The 25,528-nt window shown below is 39.5% G+C and overlaps 1 protein-coding gene across 2 annotated transcripts; it reads left to right on the forward strand.

Annotated features, from left to right (window-relative positions):
* The first annotated feature begins 416 nt into the window (after positions 1-416).
* LOC119794596 (solute carrier family 22 member 5-like) lies at positions 417-23,163 on the forward strand. Of its 2 annotated transcripts, XR_005282232.1 has the most exons (11): positions 417-885; positions 10,771-10,874; positions 11,857-12,011; positions 12,103-12,274; positions 13,700-13,826; positions 14,683-14,780; positions 18,476-18,690; positions 18,786-18,968; positions 21,444-21,579; positions 22,835-22,994; positions 23,087-23,163. XR_005282232.1 is itself a non-coding variant. In XM_038302218.1 (10 exons), the coding sequence occupies exons 1-10, from the start codon at positions 454-456 to the stop codon at positions 22,920-22,922; spliced, it is 1,710 nt and encodes a 569-aa protein (XP_038158146.1). In that variant the 5' UTR covers positions 417-453; the 3' UTR covers positions 22,923-23,028. The 2 variants fall into 2 exon arrangements, 1 of the variants encoding a protein (XP_038158146.1); XM_038302218.1 differs by lacking the exon at positions 23,087-23,163 and having other exon boundaries at positions 22,835-23,028.
* The last annotated feature ends 2,365 nt before the right edge of the window (positions 23,164-25,528 follow it).

The raw sequence follows: 25,528 nt of genomic DNA on the forward strand, positions 1-25,528 counted from the left end.
ACTCCTATGTAGTTAGAAAAACATTCCATGAGAGTATTAACATTCCAATTCTAACACCTAGTTGGTGTAATTAAGTGTTAAATCATCAACTCCAGAAAAGATTTAATATTTAATACTAAATAAGAGTTACAATGCCAACTCTCCAAAAAGAGTCAAATTAACATTTGCTGGTCTGGACCCATATAAACACTTCAAGGGTGTTAAAATCAAATCTGACAGTGCTGATTTGAGCATGTTGGATTTGCTGTGTAGGATTAAAAATAATATATTTATCAATATCATTAGTAAGAAGGAAAAAGAAATAAAGAAATCTGATCTAAATGTTATCTAAGGCAGAAGTCTAGGGAAAAAAAAAAAAAAATCCTATCAGACCAGTTGGATTGGATAAGTTAGGGACTAAAGTTGGAACTAAACCACACCTTCTGATATCCTGTACTCATTATCAACTTTACCATGCCCGCCGTAACATCTGATGCCAGCAGAATTGTTGATTATGAGTCTGCAACCTCATTTCTGGGAGAATGGGGACCTTTCCAGCAGCGGGTGTTTTTCCTGCTCTGCCTGAGCTTCATCCCTAACGGACTCACGGCGCTGTCCATGGTGTTTCTGGGGGGCACGCCGGCGCACCGCTGCATGCTGCCTGCGCACCTGAACCTCAGCGCCGCATGGAGAAACAGCAGCATCCCGCTGGAGGAGGATGCGAGCCGCGGCGGGGATCTAGTGCCCAGCAAATGCTTCAGATACAAACTGGAGCATTTAATGAATTATTCGGAAACAGGTTTGCTACCTGGAGTGGACGTGAACCTTTCTAATGTGCCGAAAGAAGGCTGCTTGGACGGATGGGAGTTTGACCACAGCTTGTATACATCTACTATTGTGACTGAGGTGCGTGGATTATTGAGCTCTCTTGTGTTTTCCTTCCAGACTTTTAACAAAAAAAAAAAAAAAAAAAGAATTCGATAATTAGATTAAAACTAAAATATAGAATTCATTTTTGTATGCTTTATAGTAATTTGTTATTATTATTTTTTTGGCAGAAAGCTAGATAAATGGTCACTAATCCAAAATAAATGAGATCTGCTTGATCCCTTACTCATTAAAGAATTTACGTAAGGCAAATTCACTAACCAGTCATGCTGTGTGATTCAGGAGTCTTTTCACCTGACCTTTAAAAGATTTGCATGTAGGATTGGAACATTTGCAAACGTGTTTGCTTAGAGCAGATCTTGCGGTTGCAAATTAGAAGACATTTTCCCCAACTTTTCTTGTGTGTTAATTAAATTGTACATCGTCCAAAATTGCCTAACCCTTGTGATCGCGGGTGCAGTGTTTACATCCATAGTTAGCCATTTTTAAGACAATATGACAGGTGACGGGGAGAGATTATCTGAAAATGTGAAGATTTATGGGAGAAAATTATATCGCAGAGCAGTTTGTGGGGTGATGATGGACGTTCTCTTGTGGCTGTTAACAACTGTTAATTTTTTTTAATGCTGCAGAATTTAAGTCCAGGTATTGTTATTATTACTTTGGTTTAACCACACATGTAATTTCTAAGCACTCTAGTACTTTGTGGTGCTTTCCCCACTGATATCATTCTACTATTGTTATTTCTTACACTCCAAATATGTTTACATGTGCACATACCTCCTCTCAGTCCAATGAATTACTTAGCATAATTGCTGTATTTATTATGCATTACATAAATTATTTATTAAGGAGCAACTTAACTTGTGCAGATGTCGCAACACCATGGGTATTGCTGTTAGGTTTGTTGAGGACTGTTTAATGTGACTAAAAGCTGGGTTAAAGCATGGTCGTAGGTTTGCATAGGGACCATAGGGACATGTCCCTACAAAAATGTTGGACATGTCTACTTGTCCCTACCAACAATTACATGTGAATAACATGTTTATAATTTACAATACAGCATTGTTGCAGCAGTAGAGGAGTTCTGGATGGAGAATATCGACAGACGAAAACATGTTTTGTCTAAAATGCAAAGTTATTAATTTTTTTTCAATGGTGGTATAATTCCTGATCTAAGTGGGTCGCTCTGTGAGCTAAAGACATTTTTTAGACTTAGAGTCTCCAGTTTATACTCCAGTTAACGATTAATTGATTACTGAATTTGTTGACATTATTTCAATAATTGATTAATCCATTTAATTGTTTCAGCCCAAATAAAATACATGAAATGGGTTAAACACAGTAACTACATCCTAGATGTACAACATGTAAGCTGAGGTTAATATATTAAATGCTCAGTGCTCAGTGTCAGTTCCTCTTCTATTTTGACAATAATATCCCATTTTCAAAGGATGTGACTAGCATCCAAGTTTAAGTACTTACATGTGAAACATGTAAAACATGTAAGTACTTAAACGTGGATATTCTAACTTACTTTGGAAGAGATGCAAAAAGAGGCTCCAAAAGAAGCCAAAGACATAGAGCAAAACAAAGACCACAGGGGAGGGCTGCGGCATCCTCCTCTTCCCACAGCAACTCAGAGTAAACTGTTAAAAGTTAAGGGTAAAACAAAAAAGTCAAAAAACAATCCACTGGACTTTGTTTCCAAATCAGCTTTATGCGTGCAAACTATTTTGACACCGTTTAGTATGCAAATTTTCTTGAAGATCAGGCCATGTGAGTTGTGAAACAAATTAGACAAAGGTTACAACCAGGCCTGCTGACAGGCTTGATTGGTTAAATTTATTTATTTACAGTATTTAACACATGCATCTCAAGTAACATTTCAATGTTTACATTTACATGTAGTGTCCTACGGCTCAGGAACAGAGGACTCAAATGCAAGTCTTGACACAGTGGAACAAAGTTCAATATTTATTTAATACACTGTGGTCAAACATCAAAAATCTGAAGTAACTAGAAGTAGCAAAAACAGAGGCAGGGAAAGGTCCACAAAAAAAATTGCAAAGAAGCTCATTTCAAATCCAAAAGGCTGGAAAGCTTGACTCAAAGGACAAAAATGAACTGGCAAATGGAAGCTGCCTGACTGAAAAACAAATAGGGCAACAAACAAAGGAGGAACAAAAACTCCAGGTAATTCACATTAAGGTGTGGTAGATCCCGATTGTAGGGAGGAACTGAGGAAGTGAAGAGGCTTAAAATTAGATAGAAAATGAAAACAAAATAAAATAGGAAGTGAAAACAACTGGTGACACATGTAAACTTAACTAGTCAGGACTGTCCCTGACATTACCCCTCTCACAAAGTCTGGCTCCAGACGGACAGGAAATGGTCCAATAAATCTTGGAGATAGCTTACGTCCGTCCGTACGAAGGGCAAGATTCTGAGTGAACAGCCAGGTCTCCCTCGAAAAAGAGATTTTATCTCAAGGGACTTCCTGATAAAATAAAGGTAAAATAAAAAATAAAATAAATCAAAATATCCTCTAGACTCTCTGGTCTTTTGGCCCGGTAGACAGGTGGCAGAGCCCTGCGTCTATTGGCTGCCCTTTTGTTGGTCAAGATCTTTTTTAGGAGAGAGCGGCGCACCAAGGCCCAGGTCCTATGGCAGTGGTGGATAAGGGCAAGGGCAGAAGGCACACAAACCTCTTTCTCAAGGGCCGGGAACAGAGGAGGTTAATAGCCATGAACAGAGTGAAACAGAGACAGGGCAGTCAAGGAGCAGGGTAGGGTGTTATGGGCAAACTCCACCCACATAACCTGCTTGCTCCATGCAGAAGGACATCTAGAGGCCAGGATGTGCACACCAGTTTCTAATTCCTGGTTTATTCATTCAGATTGCCCATTGGTTTGAGGATGGTAACCTGACAAGAGACAAGAGCTCCTAACAGGGAACTCTGAGGACCTGTATAAGACACCATGTTAGCAGGAAAACCATAAATCTTGAACACATTAGACATCAAAACCTGAAAAGTCTCCTTTGCTGCAGGCAACTTAACAAGAGGAATGAAGTGAGTCATTTTAGAAAATCTGTCATCCACAGTGAGAATGGTGGTGTTACCTTCTAAAACGGGTTCCTGGAAAGCATTATCCAGTAGACCACAGAAACTTAGAAGTAGGATAAGTTAAGGCATGCAGAGGTGCTGCAATAGTGCTGAAACCCCTTATGAACTTCCCATAGAAATTTGCCAACCCCAGTAACCTTTGTACCTCCTTTCTTGAAGCTGGGACAGGCCAATCAGCCTCCACCTTGGCCGGGTCTATCTGCATCTCCTCCTGACCCACGATTAAGCCAAGGAAAGACACCTTGGGAACATGGAAGTGACACTTCTCTTCTTTCACATAGAGTTTGTGTTGAAGAAGATGCTGTGGAACCTTGCAAACAGGCATAGTGTGGGACTGCTCATCAGGGTACACAAAAACAAATGTGTTGAGCATTTCTCGGAGCACATCATTTATTAGAGCCTGAAAAATAGCTGGGGCATTAGTGAGCCCAAAAGGCATAACAAGATACTCATAATATCCTCTAGGGGTATTAATGTCATGTTCGGTTTAAGGTTTCTAACCCACACGCAGAACACACGGACTCAAGGGAAAAAGTTCAAAGGTTTATTGATAACAACACAATAAATATGAACAGATCCAAAGGGTTATCTGATCCAGGACTGGTCACTACTGGGTTCACTGCAGAGGGGGACAGAGTGGTTAGCTGAAGTCCAGATATTTTGCAGAGTTTGAGTGTGCAGGTCTGTACCTGATCTAGAGTTTGAGCAGAACGACAGAGAGGGGGAACCAGGAGGGTCCAGAGGCTGTCGGCAGGCAGAGGGCTTGGCGGAGGCAGAGTTTGGTTTTGAGAGTTTGCAGGCAACAGGTTTGAGTTTCCCTTTCAGATTCTTCAGAGAGCGGGCAGGCAGGTCTTGACGGATTTTATTCTCCAGGGTTCTTCAGAAATCAGACTGACAGATTTCCAACTGGGAAACTATTCCAGGTTTCTGGTTTCAGGCAGGTTTAACCTGGGAAGCAGAGAGGACAAAAAAGGTTAGGTTCAGGTTTTTTGGGAGTTAGAGATTCAGACAGGCAGGTCGGCTAAGGCTTGCTAACCATAACTGGCAAACACTCTGGCGTCGGGGTGTAGCTCTCCGCCTCCTTAAGTACTGGTCTCCTGATGAGCAAAGGAGCCGCAGGTGGTGCAGTCAGCTCCAGCCCCAGGAGACCTAGAACACCCTCTTCGGTGGAGAAAAGTGGACAGACCTCCAGATCCCAACAGTACCCCCCCACAACGACCGCCGCCTCCTGGCGGTCCAGAAGAAGTAGATGGCAAAGACTCACGGTATTCATCGATCAAGGACGGGTCCAAAATGAAGGATCCAGGAACCCAAGTGCGGTCCTCCGGACCGTACCCTCCCAGTCGACCAGGTACTGCCAACTGCAGCCCCGGCGATAGGAGTCCACGATCCGGCGAACAGTGAAGGCAGGGTGACCGTCAATGTCCCGGGCGGGTGGAGGGGAGTTGGACGGAGGGCAAAGAGGGCTAGTCAGAACAGGCTTGATCTGGGAAATGTGGAAAGTAGGGTGGATTCCGAGTGAAGATGGCAGATGCAGACGGACGGCAGACGGGTTGATAACAGACTCTATCTTGTATGGGCCGATGAACCTACGAGAGAGTTTACGGGACATGGACTTGAGGGGAATGTCTCGGGTGGAAAGCCAAACCTGTTAACCGGGAGTGTAGGTGGGAGCAGGGCGTCGTCTGCGGTCTGAGAATTTCTTGTTTTGTGCAGATGTTCTGTTCAGTGCCCTTCCAAACTTTTCGGCAGCGGCGGATGTGATGGTTGACAGTAGGGACAGAGATCTCCTTTTCATCAGCGGGAAACAGGGGTGGCTGATAACCTAAGGATACTTCAAAGGGAGACAGACCGGTTGCAGATGAGGTGTGAGAGTTATGTGCATATTCTACCCACGGAAGATATTGGCTCCAGTCTATGGGGTTGGTAGATGTAAAACAGCGGAGGGTGGATTCCAGTTCTTGATTCATGCGCTCTGTTTGTCCATTGGATTGTTGGTTATACCCTGAAGAGAGAAAAATCTTGGTATCTAGAGCAGAGCAGAAGTGTTTCCAGGCCTGAGCAGTGAACTGAGGGCCTCTGTCGGACAGGATCTCCTGGGGGATGCCATGGAGTCTGAACACATGTTTGACGAGAAGTTGGGCTGTTTGGAAGGCAGTTGGAAGCTTTCTGAGGGGAACAAGATGGCAGGCTTTATAAAATCGGTCAATAATAATGAAGATGGTTTCATACCTTTGGAAATTGGCAAACCAGTAACAAAATCCACAGCAATGTGGGACCAGGGACGAGATGGAGCAGGTAACGGATGGAGCAGACCAGAGGGAGGCTGATGAGAGGGTTTGTTTCGAGCGCAGACTGGACAGGCTAAGACATACTCTTTGGTATCCTTGTGGAGGGATGGCCACCAGAAATGGTGAGAGATCAAGGCTATGGTTCGACTTACACCGGGATGAGCTGAGAATTTGGCTGAGTGCATCCAGTGGATGAGACGGGACCTGACAGAAATGGGTACGTACGTCCTGTTGGGTGGTCCATTTCCTGGGTCGGGTTGGGCCAATTCGATCAGGTCGGAGATCTCCCAGGAAACGGTAGCCACTGTGCAGCTGGCAGGGAGAACTGAATCCGGTGTTTCAGGCTTGTAGGGTGAGTACAGGCGAGAGAGAGAGTCAGGTTTGATGTTTTTGGAACCAGGTCGGTAGGAAATAATCAGGTTAAAGCGGGAGAAAAACAGTGACCAACGGGATTGACAGGGATTGGATCTTTTGGCAAACTGAATATATGACAAGTTCTTATGATCTGTCCATACCAAAAGGGATGCTCTGCGCCCTCCAGCCGATGCCGCCACTCTTCCAGAGCCAGTTTTATTGCCAGGAGTTCTCTATTGCCAACATCATAATTTTGTTCTGCAGGTGAAAGTCTGCGGGAGAAAAAGGCGCATGGGTGAGTCTTTTGATCTGAATCTGACACTTGAGACAAAACTGCCCCCACCCCAGAATCAGAGGCATCCACCTCCAGTATGAACTGCTTGGAGGGGTCAGGTTGGACCAGGATGGGTGCACTGGAAAAAAGAGCCTTGAGTTTATTAAATGCAGCCTCAGCCTCTGCAGACCAGTGGAATGTTCTTTTGACAGATGTCAGGGCAGTGAGGGCTGAGCTGTCTGACTGTAATTTCTGATGAACCTTCTGTAGAAATTAGCAAAACCCAGAAACCTTTGTAGCTGTTTGCGGTTTTCGATGGTAGGCCAGTCCAGAACCACTTTGATCTTGTCTTTGGACGGCTTCACCTGCCCGCCCTTTGAGCACGAATCGTAGAAAGGTAACAGAAGGTCGGTGAAATTCACACTTTTCAGCTTTGACGAAAAGTTTATTTTCGAGGAGTCGTTGGAGAACCAAATGGAGATGTTTCTTATGCGCAGACAAGTTCTTGGAATATATCAGGATGTCGTCAATATAGACAAAGATGTTGAGAAAATCTTTCAAAACGTCGTTAACTAGGGCTTGAAGACAGGCAGGAGCGTTAGTCAGACCAAAAGGCATTACCAGATACTCGAATTGCCCTAGAGGACTTTTGAATGCAGTCTTCCACTCATCTCCTTCTCTGATTCTGAGGAGATGGTAGGCGTTTCTTAAATCCAACTTGGTGAAAACTGTGGCTCCTTGGACGGGTTCAAAAGCAGATGCTAACAGAGGTAAGGGGTACTTGTTTTTAATGGTTATTTGGTTCAAACCTCTGTAGTCAATACACGGCCGCAGAGATCCATCCTTCTTACCCACAAAGAAGAAACCGGCCCCAAGAGGAGATGAGGAAGGCCGAATAATTCTGGCGGCTAAGGCGCACTCAGTAGGGTTAAACAAGCGCACCCTTTCCGAGGCTGTCGTTCTATTGGCTGGAAAGGTTGCTAGGCAACGATCCAACTGCAGTCTGAGAGAGCAAAACAAATCCGCAAGCAGAGCCTACGGGTTTGAGAGTGTAACAGAGCGTGGTTTGTGCGCGAAGAGAAGGAGGCAAGCGAGAGGAGAAAATATCTGTGCAAGAAGCATTAAATCTGAGAGAAGAAACAAATACATAGAAAGATTCCCCTTAATTCTTCTTTGCCTCTCCTCGGTTGTGAGTCTGGTATAACCAATCTGCATGGGCTCTACTTCAGAGGTTTCTGTGGAGGGAGAGACGAAAAGTGTCTTAGAAACAGGAACAGATACAGGTTTATTTCGGCTCCTTGGTCTAAAATCAGTTTCAGAGGACACTGAAAGGGCAGAGGTGTCGTTAAAGTTAGATGCTGGGGCAGGAACAGAAAAAACGTGGCTTCTTACTCTAGACTTTAATCTGGCTCTTAATCTGTTATCCAGGCGAATAGTTAATCTGATAAACTCCTGCAAGGTTGCTGGCTCATCAATTGTGGCCAGTTCGTCCTTAATTTCTTTAAGGCGTGGAAGTAAGCGCTTTTAAGCGCGGATTCATTCCATCCGAAAGCAGCAGCTTTGACCCGGAAGTCGATGGAAAAATCAGTTCTATTTCCTTGTTTAATATTCAACAGACCTCGAGATTCAGTGGATTTATCTGTGTCTTGGTTGAATACTTGAGAGAATTCTTTGAAAAACTGTTCAAAAGTGCAAGAAAAACTGGATTCAGAAGGAAATCTGGCCTACGCCCATCGAGGGCTGTTCCGGATAACTGAGATAGAATAAAGGCTATTTTCTTTCTGTCATTTGGGAAACTGGACGGGGAATGTTCAAAAATCAGTTTGTATTGAAACAAAAATCCTCTGCACTTACTTTGGATTCCAGAAAACTTCTCAGAAAGTGAAGGGCGGAATTCAGGAAATTAAAAGCAGTCTTCCACTCATCTCCCTCTCTAATTCTAATCAGATGATAAGCAATCTTAAGTCGAACTTCCTAAAAAACTTTGCACCTTGCAAAATTTCAAAAGCAGAAGAGATCAGAGGGAGTGGGTACCCATTCTTTTTGGTGAAGTCATAAAGTCCCCGATAGTCAATACATGGCCACAAGGACTTGTCACAAAGAAGAACCCAGCACCCGCTTGGGATGGAGATGGTCGAATGATGCCAGACTGGAGAGCAGAGTCTATGCAATCTTACATGGCCTGCTGTGCTGTTCTGTTAGGGACAATGAATGAAGATGTCCCTTGGGGGGAACGTTTCTCTGCAGTAAATGAATGGCACAGTCATATGGCTGACGAGGGGACCATGAAGTAGTGAATGAATGACTTGCTGAACACTTCTTTAAGATCATGGCAACAACCTTGGATAGATCAGGACAATCAGAGTCCATCTCCTTTAAGGCAGATGTGGCTAATAAAGTGGAAAAAACATTTTCAGAACTCAGCTGGTTCTGGAGACATACACAGCTCCAAGACAAAATAGAACCTGTAGTCCAATCAATATTTGGATTATGCTTAACTAGCCAGGGATGACCTAAGATTACTGTATGCTCAGGGAAGTCTGTTAGAAGAAACTTAATCATCTCAGAATGATGTTCAGGGAATGTAATCTTGACAGGTTGAGTGTGATGAGAGACTGAGCAAAAATGATGTTAATCCAGAGCCGTGGCCTGCAGAGGTTCCTCAAGGGGGATACGTTTCAGAGTTAATTGTTCTGCAAAGTGAACATCAATCAGGTTGGTATCAGTCAATAAGAACATGCTTTGTAGAAGTGGAGAGTAAAATAGTGGGATGTGCATGCTTGGGATAGGAAAGGGAGAACAACTCACTTAGGTTGTTTTCTTTTGAGGGATGCTTCTATTTGTTCGGCAGCTGGAGACTAGCTGGCCCGACTGACCACAATACAGGCACAATCCCTCCCTAAAAGGGCGTTGACGCTCCTCGGGAGGAAGACGGGCCCCTGAAATATAGAGATCTTTCCAGATTTTAATTTATGAAGTATGCAGATTTGGCTTTACATACCTGCTCCAGTCACATTGGATCCCTTTGATTTTACCCGTGTGATTTCTACCTGTGTGTTTAGATTGCACCACAAAATTTTCTGGTCAAAATCTTTCTTCAAAGCAAATTCAAAACATCTCAAACTCTCAACAATACCCATTGGTGTGGTCTTAATCATATCTTCATCTAGCAAAGACAGGGAATAAAACCCTTGACAGAAACTGCTCCTTCAGAGTGCTTACAAGTTATGACTGCCTTCTCAGGCTTTTGCAGGTGAGTGCGATCTAAAGTGAAGCTGTTCATTTGCCTTAGGCGGCTTCTTCAGCTGAGAGCAGCCATAAAAACAGCTTCTTCCCCTCTGCCATAAGACTCATTTGCACTCCTTATAAGATGCTATTTTAATTTTTAGATTTTATATCCATATTTTTGTCTTAAGTGTATATATTAGTCTATTTTATTGCATGCCTTATACCCACAGTGTTTTAGATATTTTTATAATTTTATTTACCTATTCCATATTATATGTTTCATGTTGCACGATTGTACCATAAAATTCCTAGTTTGTGAATTCCTGATTCTGATTCTGATACTATACCCTTCATTTTAAAGTGACAGACTGCTGCCTGACTGTGTCTTTATTTTCCTGTCTCCACCTGCCTCGCAGCCAGTATAGCAGCTTGACAAACTGCATCATCAACGGGCATAAGCAGTTACAATGAATGTCATGTGCTTCGCAATCCTGCAGTGGAAGAAAGTAATAATGGGAAAATCTTGGAATATCGATCTTAGAATATAGATCCACTAGATGTCACTATTTCTTTTATTATGTCTTGACCTCATACATGATTTTATTTATTGATTTGTTTGCTTTTCGCAGTGGAACCTGGTGTGTGGTGAAAGCTGGAAGAAGCCATTCAGTTCTTCTATGTATTTCGGTGGTATTCTTGCAGGCTCCTTCATTTCTGGACAACTCTCTGACAGGTTGAAAAATAAACATTTAGTTGGTAACAATAATGGACTGACTTTACCCGTGGCCTACTCTTAAAATTACATGATATATTTTTTTCACATCCAATTAATTCTTGACAACAACTTTAATTTTAATTCAATGGAGTGTCTGGTTAGGGTTTATTTACAGTATATGTAAAACTTAATGGAGATCAAAAATATGAAAACCAATGTCATGATTACTTCTCTGTGCACATATTTAATTCAAAGATGATTGATTAGATATGTTATCAAATTTATAATGGCATTCAATTATATCACTTCATATTGGGTTTAATCCTTAAGTTTCACAATGTAAAATCAGAAGGTGGGGCTAGCACTAGTCTACTCAAAACAATTGGTCTTATTTGGATTCACTGATCAGGTAAACCAATAAAATTTTCAATTTAGTTTGAGCCACAGAAATGTACTTAATAATCCAATGGTCCCAAAAACCATCACCAAAAATAATAATAATGCTTTGTATTATTATTGTTGTATAAGAATAAAATAAAAGTGGAGAGTTAAAAGATAAACAATAAATTACTTTACTGTAAAGTGTTTTAGTAATATAAAACTATGCACCTGGGAAATAAATAACCCACATACAGCTATGGAAATTTTTACAGTAATGGATATTTGAAAATAGCAACAACATCAAAGATGTGCAAAATGACAGCAGCATGTTATTTAACTGACTAAAATAGAAAATGTGCAAAGTCAGCATCAATGTAACAACTTATTGAGGTTGTTGGGAAAGGTGGTGGTTATACAGTCTTCCAGCTGCTAGCGTTATCTGTGATAACGCTCCTTGGTGCATTTAGGGATATTTTCCGAGTGTTCTTTTGTCTTTATAGAATAAAAGTAGCTGTACAGAATTAGTACTTTTTATCTTCATCACACAACAATGCCACTCTATGCAGACTATCATTGTTTTACCCACAAGTTAACTGATTCTGCTTCGTATTAATTTCAGATTTGGAAGGAAACCAATAATGTTTGCCACCATAGCACTACAAGTCGTGATCACACTGATCCAGATTTTCTCTTCAAGCTGGATCATGTTTGTTGCCTTATATTTTCTTCTTGGACTAGTGCAAATTTCCAACTATCTGGTTGCATTTGTTCTAGGTACAGTATGTCTTTTCTATTATTTCCAACCTGTTCTTCACCATCCCAAAATATACATAAATGTAACATGAATTTTACCTTTCATTTTCAGGATCAGAACTTTTAGGCCCAATGGTCCGAACATTATTTTCCACTGCAGGGGTGTGTTTGTTCTTTGCTTTGGGCTATATGCTTCTACCCCTGCTGGCATTCTTCTTGAGAGACTGGAGGTTGCTTCAAGTCACCTTCATGTTGGCAGGTTGCGTTTGTCTCCCTCTTTTCTGGTAGGTAAATTTGTTTTTCTGAATTATTTTGTAGGTTGAAAATGTTGTTTGGAGGCTGTAGCTAAGATGTCTATTAATCAGTTAATAAGTTTGTTTGTAAAAACAATATAAATGTATATTTTTTATGTATATTTTTTTACTTCTTTATAAAACTTGCCACAACAGCAGCTTGACCCAAAATACTAATACAAAAGTTAGGCCTGCAATTAGTTCATAAAGCACAACTTTACTTCACGTGGCACCTATAAAAGAACATTGGCTACATTTACATTCGCAACATTTCCCCAGTCTGATCTAAGTCTTGGTTTATAAGAACATTCTACAGGCACAATCCCTCCCTAAAAGGGCGTTGACACTCCTCAGGAGGAAGACGGGCCCTTGAAATATAGAGATCTTTCCAGATCTTTATTTATGAAATACGCAGATTTGTCTTTCCATACCTGCTCCAGTCACATTTGATCCCTTTTATTTTACCTGTGTGATTTCTACCTGTGTGATATATTTAGATTGCACTACAAAATGTTCTAGGTCAAAATCTTTCTTCAAAACATATTCAAAACATCTGAAACTCTTAACAATCATCTGGCAAAGACAGGGAACAAAACCCTTGACAGAAACTGTTCCATCAGAGTCGTTACAAGTTATGACTGCCTTCTCAGCCTTTTGCAGGTGTGTGCGATCTAAAGTAAGGCTGTTCATATAGCTTGAGGCAGATTCTTCAGAAGAGAGCCGCTGTACCCTTCATTTTAAAGTGACAGGCTGCTGCCTGACTGTGTACGGAGTGGAAGATTCAGGTTCTGTATTTTCCTGTCTCCAACTGCCTCACTTGTTTATTGTTAATTCAAATTCTCAGTTTCCATGGATACAAAATAAAACGGCCACATAAGCAGTGAGGCAGATCAAACATGATCGCATACTGTGATTATAATACTTTTATATCATTGCTGATATCTTCGTTTTCTCTCTCTTTCTCTATTTGTCTGGTTAATTTTTTGTTTGGTCAAGCAAAGATGAGCATTTGGCTCAGCAGGAGAAACAAAATGAAGGAGAAAGGTTCTGTAGATGTTGACCTGATGTTCAGAGGGCTGGTAGCTGCACATCTTAGGACAGAGTTTGCCTATTATAAAATGGTGTCAGACTTGAAAGAGTTCATTTTTATATGGGGAGGTAGAGATACTTTATGTTTTGTAAGTGATTAATTGCTTGCTCTCAGTTTTGGAGGGTTTTAATTTTTTTGGGGGGGGATTTCCGACTGTTAGGATGAGTGTATGTACATGATTCACTTGTGAGTTTGTATAATAATGAAATATTGGACCAATAAAAGGAGTTCATGGTCTCTCTCTCTCTCTCTCTCTCTCTCTCTCTCTCTCTCTCTCTCTCTCTCACGCTTTTTTCTCTCTCACTCATTGTTTCAAAATGAGACAGGTTCATTTCAGAGTCTCCTCGGTGGTTGCTTTCCCAGGGTAAAGTAGAGGAAGCTGAGGCCATAATCAGAAACGCCGCCAAACTAAACAAGATTGAACCACCAGCTCTCATCTTTAGCCCACTAATGGTAAGAGCACAAAGGTATTACCAACCATTAGCTGTGTAATAAAATATTAGATACAATAACCAAAGTAAACCAAAAAAAATTAAAATTACTTTCGACCCTTCATAGTCTTGTTATATGAATCAAATTTCCCTGTCCTACAGCTGTACTATTTGGATATTGTAACAATTGCTATACATCGTTTTTTTCTAGTTACAGCTGTTTACCAAAGTATGATAGGGATGCTTTTATCAGCTGGGGCCAGAGGTTGTAAAGATTTGCTTTAAAAAGAGAGGTGGAGCTAAATCAGGTTATTCTTAGACATTAATCTCCTACTGACTGTTAAAAAGTAACAGCCCTTAATGTACTGCCAAAGATTCAGATTTGGGTTGGATCAAAGCCTTATTTGTGTGTGAGAATGGCCCAGTCAAAGCACGCACTAAGACCAGTCGACAATCTGTTGTACTTACTTATTTTATTGTTGGAACATTCTCCACCTAATATGACTCAGCCTCATAATAATTAAAAAATATGTGAAAATTAAACAATACCCCCCAAACTAGAATGCAGCACTTTTCTCCTTCTGAGAAATTTTGCAAGACCTTCATTAGGGTTACAAAGATCCTGTTCTACATACATCGCCACTATTATCAGTTTAAAGGATGCAAAGGACTCTAACTATAAATGTAGAGTTTAAAAAATATGTAATTTTTTCTTCCGGGCAACTTTCTGCTACCATCTTATAAGAGACAGTTCTATACTCATTGCAGATGTGCAGTGTGTGCAGGTGGCAAGATAGGGCTAAGCCCTCAAATTTATTATTTAATTTAAGTTCTACTTAAGAAGTGTGTTTTGTTCCTAATGCTCTGCTTTCCCACAGGATGGAAGCAAGAATGAAAAAAAAAAGGCCCACAACATCTGTGACCTTCTTCGTTTTCCAAACATCCGATGGCTCTCTGTCACAATGTGGCTCATCTGGTAAGTCTGCTGATGTTTCTTAGCAACTATGCACACAGACCCACTGGTTCTTTGATCAATAAATATAATAATTTTGATCAATAAAATAATAAATAGTATATTATAATGGCCTAAAACAAAAACAAATAAAAAAAACTTTCATATCTTACTGTTACAAACTCATTAAATTGAATACAAATGCATGGGTGCCAGTATAGGAGTCAACATCTGTAAAGTAATCTTAACTGAATTTTAGAAAATGAAAAATCTTTGCCTCTCTCAGTAGCTCAACTTGATAAAAAAAAAAAGAAAGAATTGCACACGACTGAGGAGCAGATTGAAAAGAAGAGGCCGCTGGCCAATTATTTATAACTCTAGGGCACTTAAAAATGGAACTGTTCTTAGAGACATTTAGTAGATGTGTGAATAATACTTACTCCAATTGTTTTATTCTACTTTAAATACGGACTGATTTTATTTTTGTATATGCTGATCAAGCATAATTTTATGTCCTTTATACTACAGTTTTCTGGTTTTTTTTTCTTAACCAATGTAAGGGCAGTGCCTTTAAGGGCGAGGACTCTGACACCACACACTTAAAAAGAAAGACAGATGTTCAGTCCTCATTTCTTCCATTGCAGGGGTTCTGGTGTAAAGTAATACAAACTCCATACAGCTGTCTATGTTTGAGTCACTCTTTAGATTGCAACTTTGAAAATGATTACAGAGGCAACTTCCAAGACCAATCTGAATGATATGTTCTGTTTCAAAACAATATCCTGACTGAGCATGTCAGATCCATCCATCCATCCATTTATCCATCCATTTATCCATCCATCCATCCATCCATCCATCCATCCATCCATCCATCCATCCATCCATCCATCCATCCATCCATCCATCCATCCATCCATCCATCCATCCATCCATCCATCCATCCATCCATCCATCCATCCATCCATCCATCCATCCATCCATCCATCCATCCGCTTAGTCCTGTCAGGGTCACTGTGGGGCCGGTGCCTATCTCTGGCAGGGGTGAGAGGTGTGGTACACCTTGGACAGGTCACCAGTCTGTCACAGGGCAAGACAGAGAAAAACCTGGATGACTCTTAACTTTCATCTTCTGAATGCAGAAAAACAGAAGTTATAGTCTTTGGACCAGAGTCTTTGAAAAAAAAAAGAAGCTAATTAGACAGTCACTTCATTTTTTGATCAAGACATCATTTAAATCCTATATCAAATTGGTTTCTAGAATCATTATTAAAAATTATTTTATAGAAACATTTTTGATAATGATCAAAGCACTAAAACATTTTTTATGAACTATGGCGGAACAGTTTCTAAATACCTGAATTAGCTAAATGTGTTAAAACCTGCCGATGAAAAATATTTGATTGTATATTCCAGTCCTTGCAGTTTTTACCAAAAACTCTTTGTATTCAGCTTCAGCAGCTATAAATGGCAACAGCAAATGCCCCACAGAGCCATTTACAGAGCTTTCACAGTGGATTCCTAGTTCTTGAGGTCAGGAGCTCAGAAAAATTACTGCACATTTTAGTGGGATCATAGTCCTGATGAACTGACTTCCCTGATGATGTTTTGAGGTGGACTTTCAGCTCTCTAGCTTGTAACAATAGAACAAAAACAACCAGAGCACAGACCATCCAGAGCATCAAAGTTTTAAAGAACTACACTGCAAAAAATCTGAATCTAGATAAGTCATTTTTTATCAAAATAAGTGCATTTGTTCTTGGATTGAGGAGGTAAAAGAGACATTTTGCCAGTGGAACAAGACAATTTACACTTAAAATAAGAAAACACAATTGCATTGTCTTATTTCAAGTGCATTTTATCTAATTATCTTATTTTAAGAGTAAAATTACTCATTCCATTGGCAAACTGTCTCATTTACCTGCTCAAATTAAGGGTGAATACACTCAATTTAAGAAATTTTTTACTTATTTCAAGATCGTTTTTGCAGTGTAGAATTAGACCCAGTGTTCAAATTTCAGCATTTAAGCATTTTTGACGCCGTAAACATGTTCAGTTAGAATGCACCATTGGGAATCCTGGTGCCTTGCACAATAACACAGTGATCGCTTATATCATTGGGAAAAACACCAGATGCAAGAAATTTAAAAGGAATATTTGTTGAAATTTTTTCAGCGAGTGGATTTTTGAAAGATTTTGGATGGGGTCTTGTAGGAGAGCTTAATAATTATGTAAGGTTTAAGGATTCACAATGTGCCTTTAAAGGATCAAAAGCAGACATAAAACAATCCAAGTTCAAATCACCAACCAACACTCTTTCATTATATTTGACTTCTGCCTAAAGGTTTATTAGAGTAGGCCTAGTTAGTGAGTTGCTAGTGGGAGATTTAGGCCTATAACACCCAACAAACATGACATAATGATCGCTGGGCAATTACACTTCAAGTGTTAGCAGTTCAAGCTCTTTACTTACTGACTGCAAAAGTGCCATTTTTACTCTCAAATTCCGCTCAAAATATATAGCTACTTCAGCACCTTTTCTTAAGGTATTATAACATTTTCTTAAATATTATAACCATCAATAAGAATATATTTTTCATGTACAGATTGCTTGAGCCAAGTTTCTGATAATACTATGATATCAGCATATGATGAATTTATCAAAACCTTAATAATATCTAACTTAAGAAGTAGACAATGAACATTGGTATGAATCATGCCAAGAGCTGATCTAGCTTTAAACTCAGCAGGAGTAGAGCATTGTGTGGGTGTATCTGAGCCTTGATTAGTCTCAGCATTTCCTGATAGCAATAGTAATAAACCTACTAAAAATGCAGGTTTCATTTTACTGTGTTTTAAATCCATTTTCCATTTAGAATAAGGTATGATTACACATTTGGAGGCTTTAATAATAGCTAGGTAAACGATCTCTATAGTTAAATGTTAATTCCTTAATTGTCCCACAATGGGGAAATTCACCTCTGCAATTGACGCATCCCCTTGGAGAGGAGTGGGATGCCATTGTGTGGTGCCTGGGGAGCAGGGTTTTGCTCATGAACCCAGAGTGGAGGCTGTGGGGCTTTGGAACCAGGTACTTGCAACCTTCTCAGAGCACAAGCACACTGCTCTAACCACTACGCCAACACTCCCCCAGTTGTATCTATCTAATGTAAATGGTCTTAATTAAATTAATTGTTTAAATAGTCTAAAATAGTTGACAAAGAAACCACATTCGACCAGACACTGTAAAAAAGTTAAATTCTTTAATAAAAATAACTAACTTCCAAATACTTATCCATACAAATTTAACATTTTGTACATCAAATATTGATATTTGGGCACAGCATTTGGTTGGACTGCTTCGTTAGGCTTCATTTGGCCATCATTATATTTATGACTGAGGCAAAGTTGATTGTCACCTGTAGGCCATCTGTAAGTCTCTTCAGACAAAACAAAATCTAAAGAAATCCCACACAGCAGGTTATTTGTTTGCATTGGAGAAAAATCATTTGTTTTGCCACAAAGCTCACAAAATGCACACCTGACACAGGAACTGACTTTGCTGCCATCTTGGATTGGGAAGTCAACATTGGTAGATAAGATCATAGCATTGGCCAAACATCGATCTTTTGGCAAGCATAATACAAACAAAACTATTTGAATCAAACTTTGATTTGCATCTAATCATTCTGTCATTTGTGTTTCAAATGTATCCCCAACAGGAATACCCTCACTGTTGCCTACTACGCTCTTTCTTTGAACACTGCAAACCTGCATGGAAATCCTTTCTTCAACTGTTTCCTGTCAGCTGTGGTAGAGGTTCCGGCCTATGGTTTGTCATGGGTTATGTTCCGCTGGTGTTCCAGACGGCTCAGTCTTAGCTCAGCGCTTTTTGCAGGAGGATTCTTTATATTCATCACACAGCTAATACCACCACGTATGACATCAATGCTTGTGATTATGTTTTTATTATACACTTTTAATACCAGAATTTTATATCTAATCTTGTTGGTTTGATTTTATTTCTTCCAGACTTGCCTGCTCTCTCCATAACATTTGAGATGATGGGGAAGTTTGCAGTATCGACTGCATTTGCTGTCATTTTTGCTTACACAGCAGAGCTGTACCCAACTGTACTTAGGAACACAGCTATTGGTGCTTCCTCAACGGCCTCCAGAATAGGCAGTATTGTAGCACCATACTTCATTTACTTGGGTTAGTGCCATCATATTACCCAAGTCTTGAGAAAAAGAAAAAAAAAACACAGATTTAAAAATTCTATTTATATTCAAATTATATATTTTTTCTTAATTAAAGTAATTATATATTAATGAAAGTTTTGATTGCTCAGTAAAAGTAGTACAGTAACAAATTTGGGGAATCTATCAACCAATTTAATTATTTGGTTTACTGTGCTAAAGAACATAATGACAATCTTAAAAAGACAAATGACTTTGATTTGTAAGGCACATAGATTAACTTAATTTGTGACATCTCCAGTGCAGGATCATGAAATACCAGACTGAATAAAAAAAAAATAGAAATCATGTATACAGATAAATTTTATGAATGCATCTAGTTACAATAAAACTTTCACTATTACTAAAATAAATATAACCACTTTTTATTTGTTGAATTTGTGTCACTTGGGATTTCCGTCTTCCATTCCATAGCTTCCCCAGTAAGCTGGTGTAGATTTTCAGTCGTCCAGGTCATAATCATTCCACGATCCACTGACTTTGTTCCCAAGTTTGAAGACGTTTCCCTTCCCATCCAGGTAGCTTTTTAGAATTGAAATGTCAGGAATAGCATTGAGTTCAAAGCTTTATGGAGTGTACCAAAAACCAGGGCTTAGTTTGGCTCAGAAAACATGCAAATTGAACAGGACAAACGGGTCCGCCCCTTGGGAATGGGCAGTCGTTGGGTGCTTTGTTAGCCTGCAATGTCCGATATCTGTCTGTGTCCCTGAAATGAGGGTTGTTAGCGGGAATTGTTGGCTTGGCTGAACAGGCGAGGTGTTTTGTAACCCTGTATCAGGGTGGGGTTGCAATGATAGCTTGAAGGGATCTACTCTATCACTGAATTATAGGTTTATGGGAGCTAAAAATCTTAGTCCTCCCCTCTGTTTAAGTTTTTTTTTCTCTCTTATCATAGATAGCTCCCTTCACGCCCCTCTCAAACCACTTGTTTTCTTTGTCCAAAATGTGAAGATTATGGTCCTGGGTGGAGGGTCACACCTTCTGACCTACTCTGTAATGTGGTGGTGGCAGGCAATGAAGATTGATGGCATGAGACTGAACCTCTGACATCCTGCACGTGGTTCTTCTTGCTCTTCTCGAGACTCATTGGCACCTCGTTCCTGCTAATCAGAAGAAACTTTGGCATCCTTTTTTTGTAAGGTGAGCATTGGTGGCTGAAATCCAAAAACAACATAGCAAGGAGAAAGAACAGTGGTACTAGAAGGCAGGGGGTTAATCTCATGCTTGACACAGGGTAAGTTTTGTTCCCATCTGGTGAAATCTGACTCAAGAAATAGGGGAGATTTGTTTCGAGCTCCTGGTTGGCCCTGTCGGTTTTTCCATCCGTTTGAGGATGCAAACCAGATGACAAGCTAACAGAGATCCCCAGCAGAGAACAGAACTCCTTCCAGTCCTGAGCCACGAATTAGGGACCCCCCATCAAAATGATGTCTGTGGGGATTGCATGTAAATTAAAAACCTCTTTTGAGATAATATTGTACATTTCTATTGCTGAATTCGGGGATATAGGGGCGACAGTGGCGTCGGATGTAGGAGTTTGCCCTGAAATCGAAGGATTGACGGTTCAAGCCCCGGCTCCGACTTTCAGTGTTGTTGTGTCCTTGGGCAAGACACTTCACTTGTATTGTCTACTGATGGTGGTCAGAGAGCCCGGTGGCACCAGTGTACGGCGACCCGCTTCTGTCAGTGAGCCCCAGGGCAGCTGTGGCTACAATGTAGCTTGCCGCCATCAGTGTCTGAGTGTGTGTGTGAATGGGTGAATGACTGAATGTAGTGTAAAGCATTTTGGTCAAGTCTCTTGACTTGAAAAAGCGCTATATAAGTACAGGCCATTTGACCATTTCTTTGGCAGTGGGAAGCTTCATTATAGGAACCGGTGAACCATCTTCGAAAATCTGTCCATGGTGAAAATGACAGAGTTATATTCAGAGACAGGCAAGCAAGTGATGAAGTCCATGGAGATGTGGACCAAGGCCAAGGGTACAGAAAGCAGTCGTAGCTATCCAGAGGGAGGTGGTCTAGAGCTCTTGGCTTGATTTCGCTGGGTACAGGTTACAACAAACACCTTTATGTCTGAGATTAGGGTGGGCAACAAAAACTGTCTGCACAACTTGAGTAGTTTTGGTTACCCCAGGGTAACAGAACAGGTGTGATTTGTGACAGCGGTTGAGTACTTTACTGACCAGAAGATCAGGAACAGTCTGAAAGTCTGGAATGATAAACTCAGCACCCCTGGAACATTCATTTGATGCCTCATACATGCTGGACAGCATCAGGTTTTACATTTTTTGTCCTGGGTCTTTAATACAAAGAAAAATGTTATCTCCCAAAATGAAAGATGTTCTGTTTTTAGTGGTTTTTAGAAACTCTTTTTCTGTGACTGTAGAAAAATTTTGTTGTGTGAAATCTGTTATTTTATGTCCCACCACAGGAACATATTCTGTTTCCCTGCCTTACATCCTTATTGGAAGTCTCACAGCTTTGACTGGACTGATTAGCCTCCTTCTCCCTGAGAGCTTTGGAATGCCTCTGCCGGACACCATCAGCCATATGCAAAGCTTTCCTGGGTAAATGAAAACCACCTCTTACTTCTTCTTTAGATTAGCTGCCATTAATTTAGTAGTAGGTCAGATGTTTTAGGGCATTATTTAAATAAAACACCAAATCCGTGTTATTGTACTCAGATATTTTTAAATAATGTTTAGGTAAAACAAATCCCAAAGACAAAAGTTAAAAATTAGACTCAGGGGTATATACAGTATATATGTCCTGTTACAGCAAACATGTTACAACATGTTTTCTGACTGATGCGAAAAAATGTCTGAGCACTATTTTTTGCCAACATTTACATGAAGATGTTTTACTGTTTAACATCACCAGTCAGAATAGACCCTGAGGATAAAACTGCCACGGGCTGAACTATTGCACAAGTACCTCTGTTGTCTCATAACTAACTAGCAACATTCTTAAATACATACCCATCCATCCCACAACCAAACTGATTGAAAAACATTCCAGTCAGTGTGGTACGTTAGTGCAAAGAGCTCAGAAAAATATAATTACATTTGATAGGTAATTTACGGTTTATCTTCCCAGTTTCAATTTTTTTGTGATATTCTAGAATTTATCCAAACTACAGTAATTGTTACAGAAGGAAACAGGTAAAAGATTGGCTCTCTAAGACGTTAGAGCTCCAACAAAGCCAATGTTAAAAAAAGACTAAAAACAATTAGATGAATTAATTATTATTGGCTGGTATTTGTGAAAAGTAAAAAAAATAAAAAATATAAGGGAGCAAAGCGGAGCATTTAGCTATAATCATTTGACCCCCTAACAATATTGCAACAATCAACGTTGTTGCACCATGATGTTTGGCTGTAGGTTGCCCATAGTGTATTTCTGTAGAAAATAAACATTTAGAAATACTTTAGGCCATCTCAGCCTTCAATGTGGCAATGAGCCTTATTCATATAATTTGGTAAACCTAATTACAATAAACAAAAATCTGTCAAGATTCACATAAAACCTGTATATTAAATGAGTCAAACAGCAATTATCTAACATTGCAGTAATTGCATAAGTCTTAGTATCAAATTTACAAAAATAGCATTAGAAAAAAAAGTTCACTGAAAAAAAGTTAGAGATCTAACCAAAGTATACAATTTATACACAGATTTATATTTTTATATATTTTTCAGTCTTATAGCATATTTTAAAAAATTTCCATTCCATAACAGAAATTTAAAATAGTGTTTGCAGTGGTGACAGTGTTTTACTATCACAAGTCAGTAACCTGTTAAATATGCATCTTTTCCCTTCCAGATGCTTTCAGAAGAGAACTTATGGCCTCACCAATACTAAAGAAGAGGAAAATGCAGATGAAGATAATTCTCTGGACATTAAAAACTAACATGATTATTGCTGGCTATAAATTCTGTTCACATCTCTGAAACAGAAACTGCACAGAAAGACAATAAATAACTCCAATCCCTCAATATGTAAAATATACATATAATTTTTTATGATTTGACAGTTTATATACTCAAAAGGTTCATTTCTAAAACATCTTCAAATTTTAAAAGCATGGTCCTCTTGCCTTTTATGCAGTATGATTTCATCCATTCTCCAATAAATAATGGATTTGTAAACAATATTATACCCCATGGATATTTTTGGGTATTAAGTTTAATTATACGAATAAAAAATATATATGTATTTTGTAGTAATAAATTCAGTGGGGCTAATGATGAAGTTACTTAAAATGCACATGTTTTCTAAGGTAAAGATATCTGTTGAACATACACTCTGTAAATATGGTACATAAACAGCAATATATCAATCATAAGACTAAGCAAAGAGGTTTCAGAAACACACGACAACTATTGGGTGTAGGATAGTAGGAAAGAAATAAATGGAATGTCATAACCAAATGGCTGGATAAATGTACAGAAACATCTGTGTAGAACACAAGCTGGACAGCTGTGGTGATTGACGTGGCCTTCCCAGATGATGGAAACATCAGGACAAAAAAAAAACACAAGCAACTGAAGAAATACCAAATATTCAGGGGAGAACCAGAAAGAGCCTGAAGGTGAAGACAACTAAAGTGCACATGGTCATCAGGGTAAAGTAACCCATATACTGGGGAAGTAGCGTAAACAGGTACCTGGAGAAACATTGGACATCTTAGTGCAAAAGTTTGCAGTACTAGGAACAGCTAAGCAGCTAAAATACTGCACAAAATCCTCATGCTCAGAGGACCTGAGCAGTCAGGTAGGCAGACAGGAAAGTAGACAGACAGACAAACAAACAGGCAGACAGGTGCCATGCAGAGTAAATTCAATACCTCTGGAACTAGCAGTTCTCCTCTAAAGTAGAGTGGCAGTGATGATAATATTATGTGGAATTTACATTTTAAAGTTGGTATACTAACTAAAAAATGACAACAAAAATACAGAAAAACAGAATTCACAAATGTATACCCCAGGTAAAGATGACCAAGACTAAAGACTTGCTCTTTTACAACGTAGGATTTAGGTTTTATAAGGGAGAATTTTTCTCTACAGTCATATAAGAGAAATTTCTGTAAAGACAAGAAAGCACTGCTCAACCTATTTACTGTTAGCCTGACGTAGTCCTACTCAATTCTAGTCAGAATATGAGTCTGATACTGCTCCATAGAGCTGTGATTATGGGGCGTGTTTCAAACGAACGAGGAAAAAAAATGCCTCAATTGGATAGACCTACAACCAATAAGTGCGTGACGTATGTTAAGCGACGCATAGTTGTTGTCAACAAAAATCAAAGCGTGCAGTTGCACGCCTAGAATAAAAAGATGAGCCTTGATCGCGTTTCTCTGTTCCTCTTTTAAAATTAATTTGCTGTCGATATCTTCTAGAACAGACCTAATAGCAGAATCTACACACCTCAACTCTCCAGCGGCAGCCATTGTTGTTGTCACCCAAGCGCGCTTTGGTCACGTGGTTGATTACGTTACTGTTGATCATCTGTCCATCATTGTATAAAGCCCGCCCTGACAATTTGATTGGCCCGGCAGATATTGTGCGAGCATACTCGCGCTACTATTAAGCAATGCCAGACCGAACTTCCTGACCTCAAACGTTGTGGGCGGGACTAAGTTCGGAATGGCACCCAGGCTAATTTACTGTATGTATTATGTAGAATCATACATTACTCTAAACAGCATCAATGTATACAATTATGATTAGGTTTTTTCTGGTTGGGATTTCTCATCAGCATAGACTGAAAAAAAAAAATTAAATAAATAAAACGTTTGGGTGGATAGTTTTCATTGTTTCCTTGTTTTGGACAGAATCACCTTAATACAATTAAAAGAGGATATTTAATACACTCTAGAAAAAAAATATTCTCACCTTCATCTTTAGCAAATTAGTTTCTTTTTGCTAAATGCCAGTAGAATGACTTAGAGAACTTTAAATATTTTTTTTTGTTTTTATATTCTTAAATTTACATAAGAGACTAAGATGCTTTTAAGCATCTTAAGAAAGCTGAGATGTTTAGGTCATTCATTTATAGGGATCTAATAGGTAAATTCAAGATGAGTTAAGATGAGCAATGCTAATGATTTGGAAACCACAAAAAAAGAAAAAGAAATTTGCCAAACTAATCAGAAGGAAAATGCAGAGCAGACGAAAAGAAATGGCTTAATCCATTTCTATTATTGTATTCCGGAGCTAAAAGCATCTGGCCGAATTTACAGACACACTTTGCAAAAAAATGTATAGTTTTGCAAGCCTGATAGCATCATGCCAATTGTAAATGGCATGAGGCTTCGCAACATTCAATGCAGGTCCAGTAGATTCCGAGACAGCTTGTTCCCCACCGCCATCAGACAGCTGAATGTTGAAAACAAAAGAAAAAAAATAGAAAAAATATTTTGACCCAGGTGTACTGCCTATCTTTAGGGTGTTTCATTCTCCACACATCAACCAAATAATTTTTTTAATGCATGAGACAGAAATGAGGAGGACTGAA

Source organism: Cyprinodon tularosa, unplaced genomic scaffold (assembly GCF_016077235.1).
Source record: "Cyprinodon tularosa strain WSP-4 unplaced genomic scaffold, ASM1607723v1 ctg484, whole genome shotgun sequence".
Classification (NCBI taxonomy): Eukaryota; Metazoa; Chordata; class Actinopteri; order Cyprinodontiformes; family Cyprinodontidae; genus Cyprinodon; species Cyprinodon tularosa.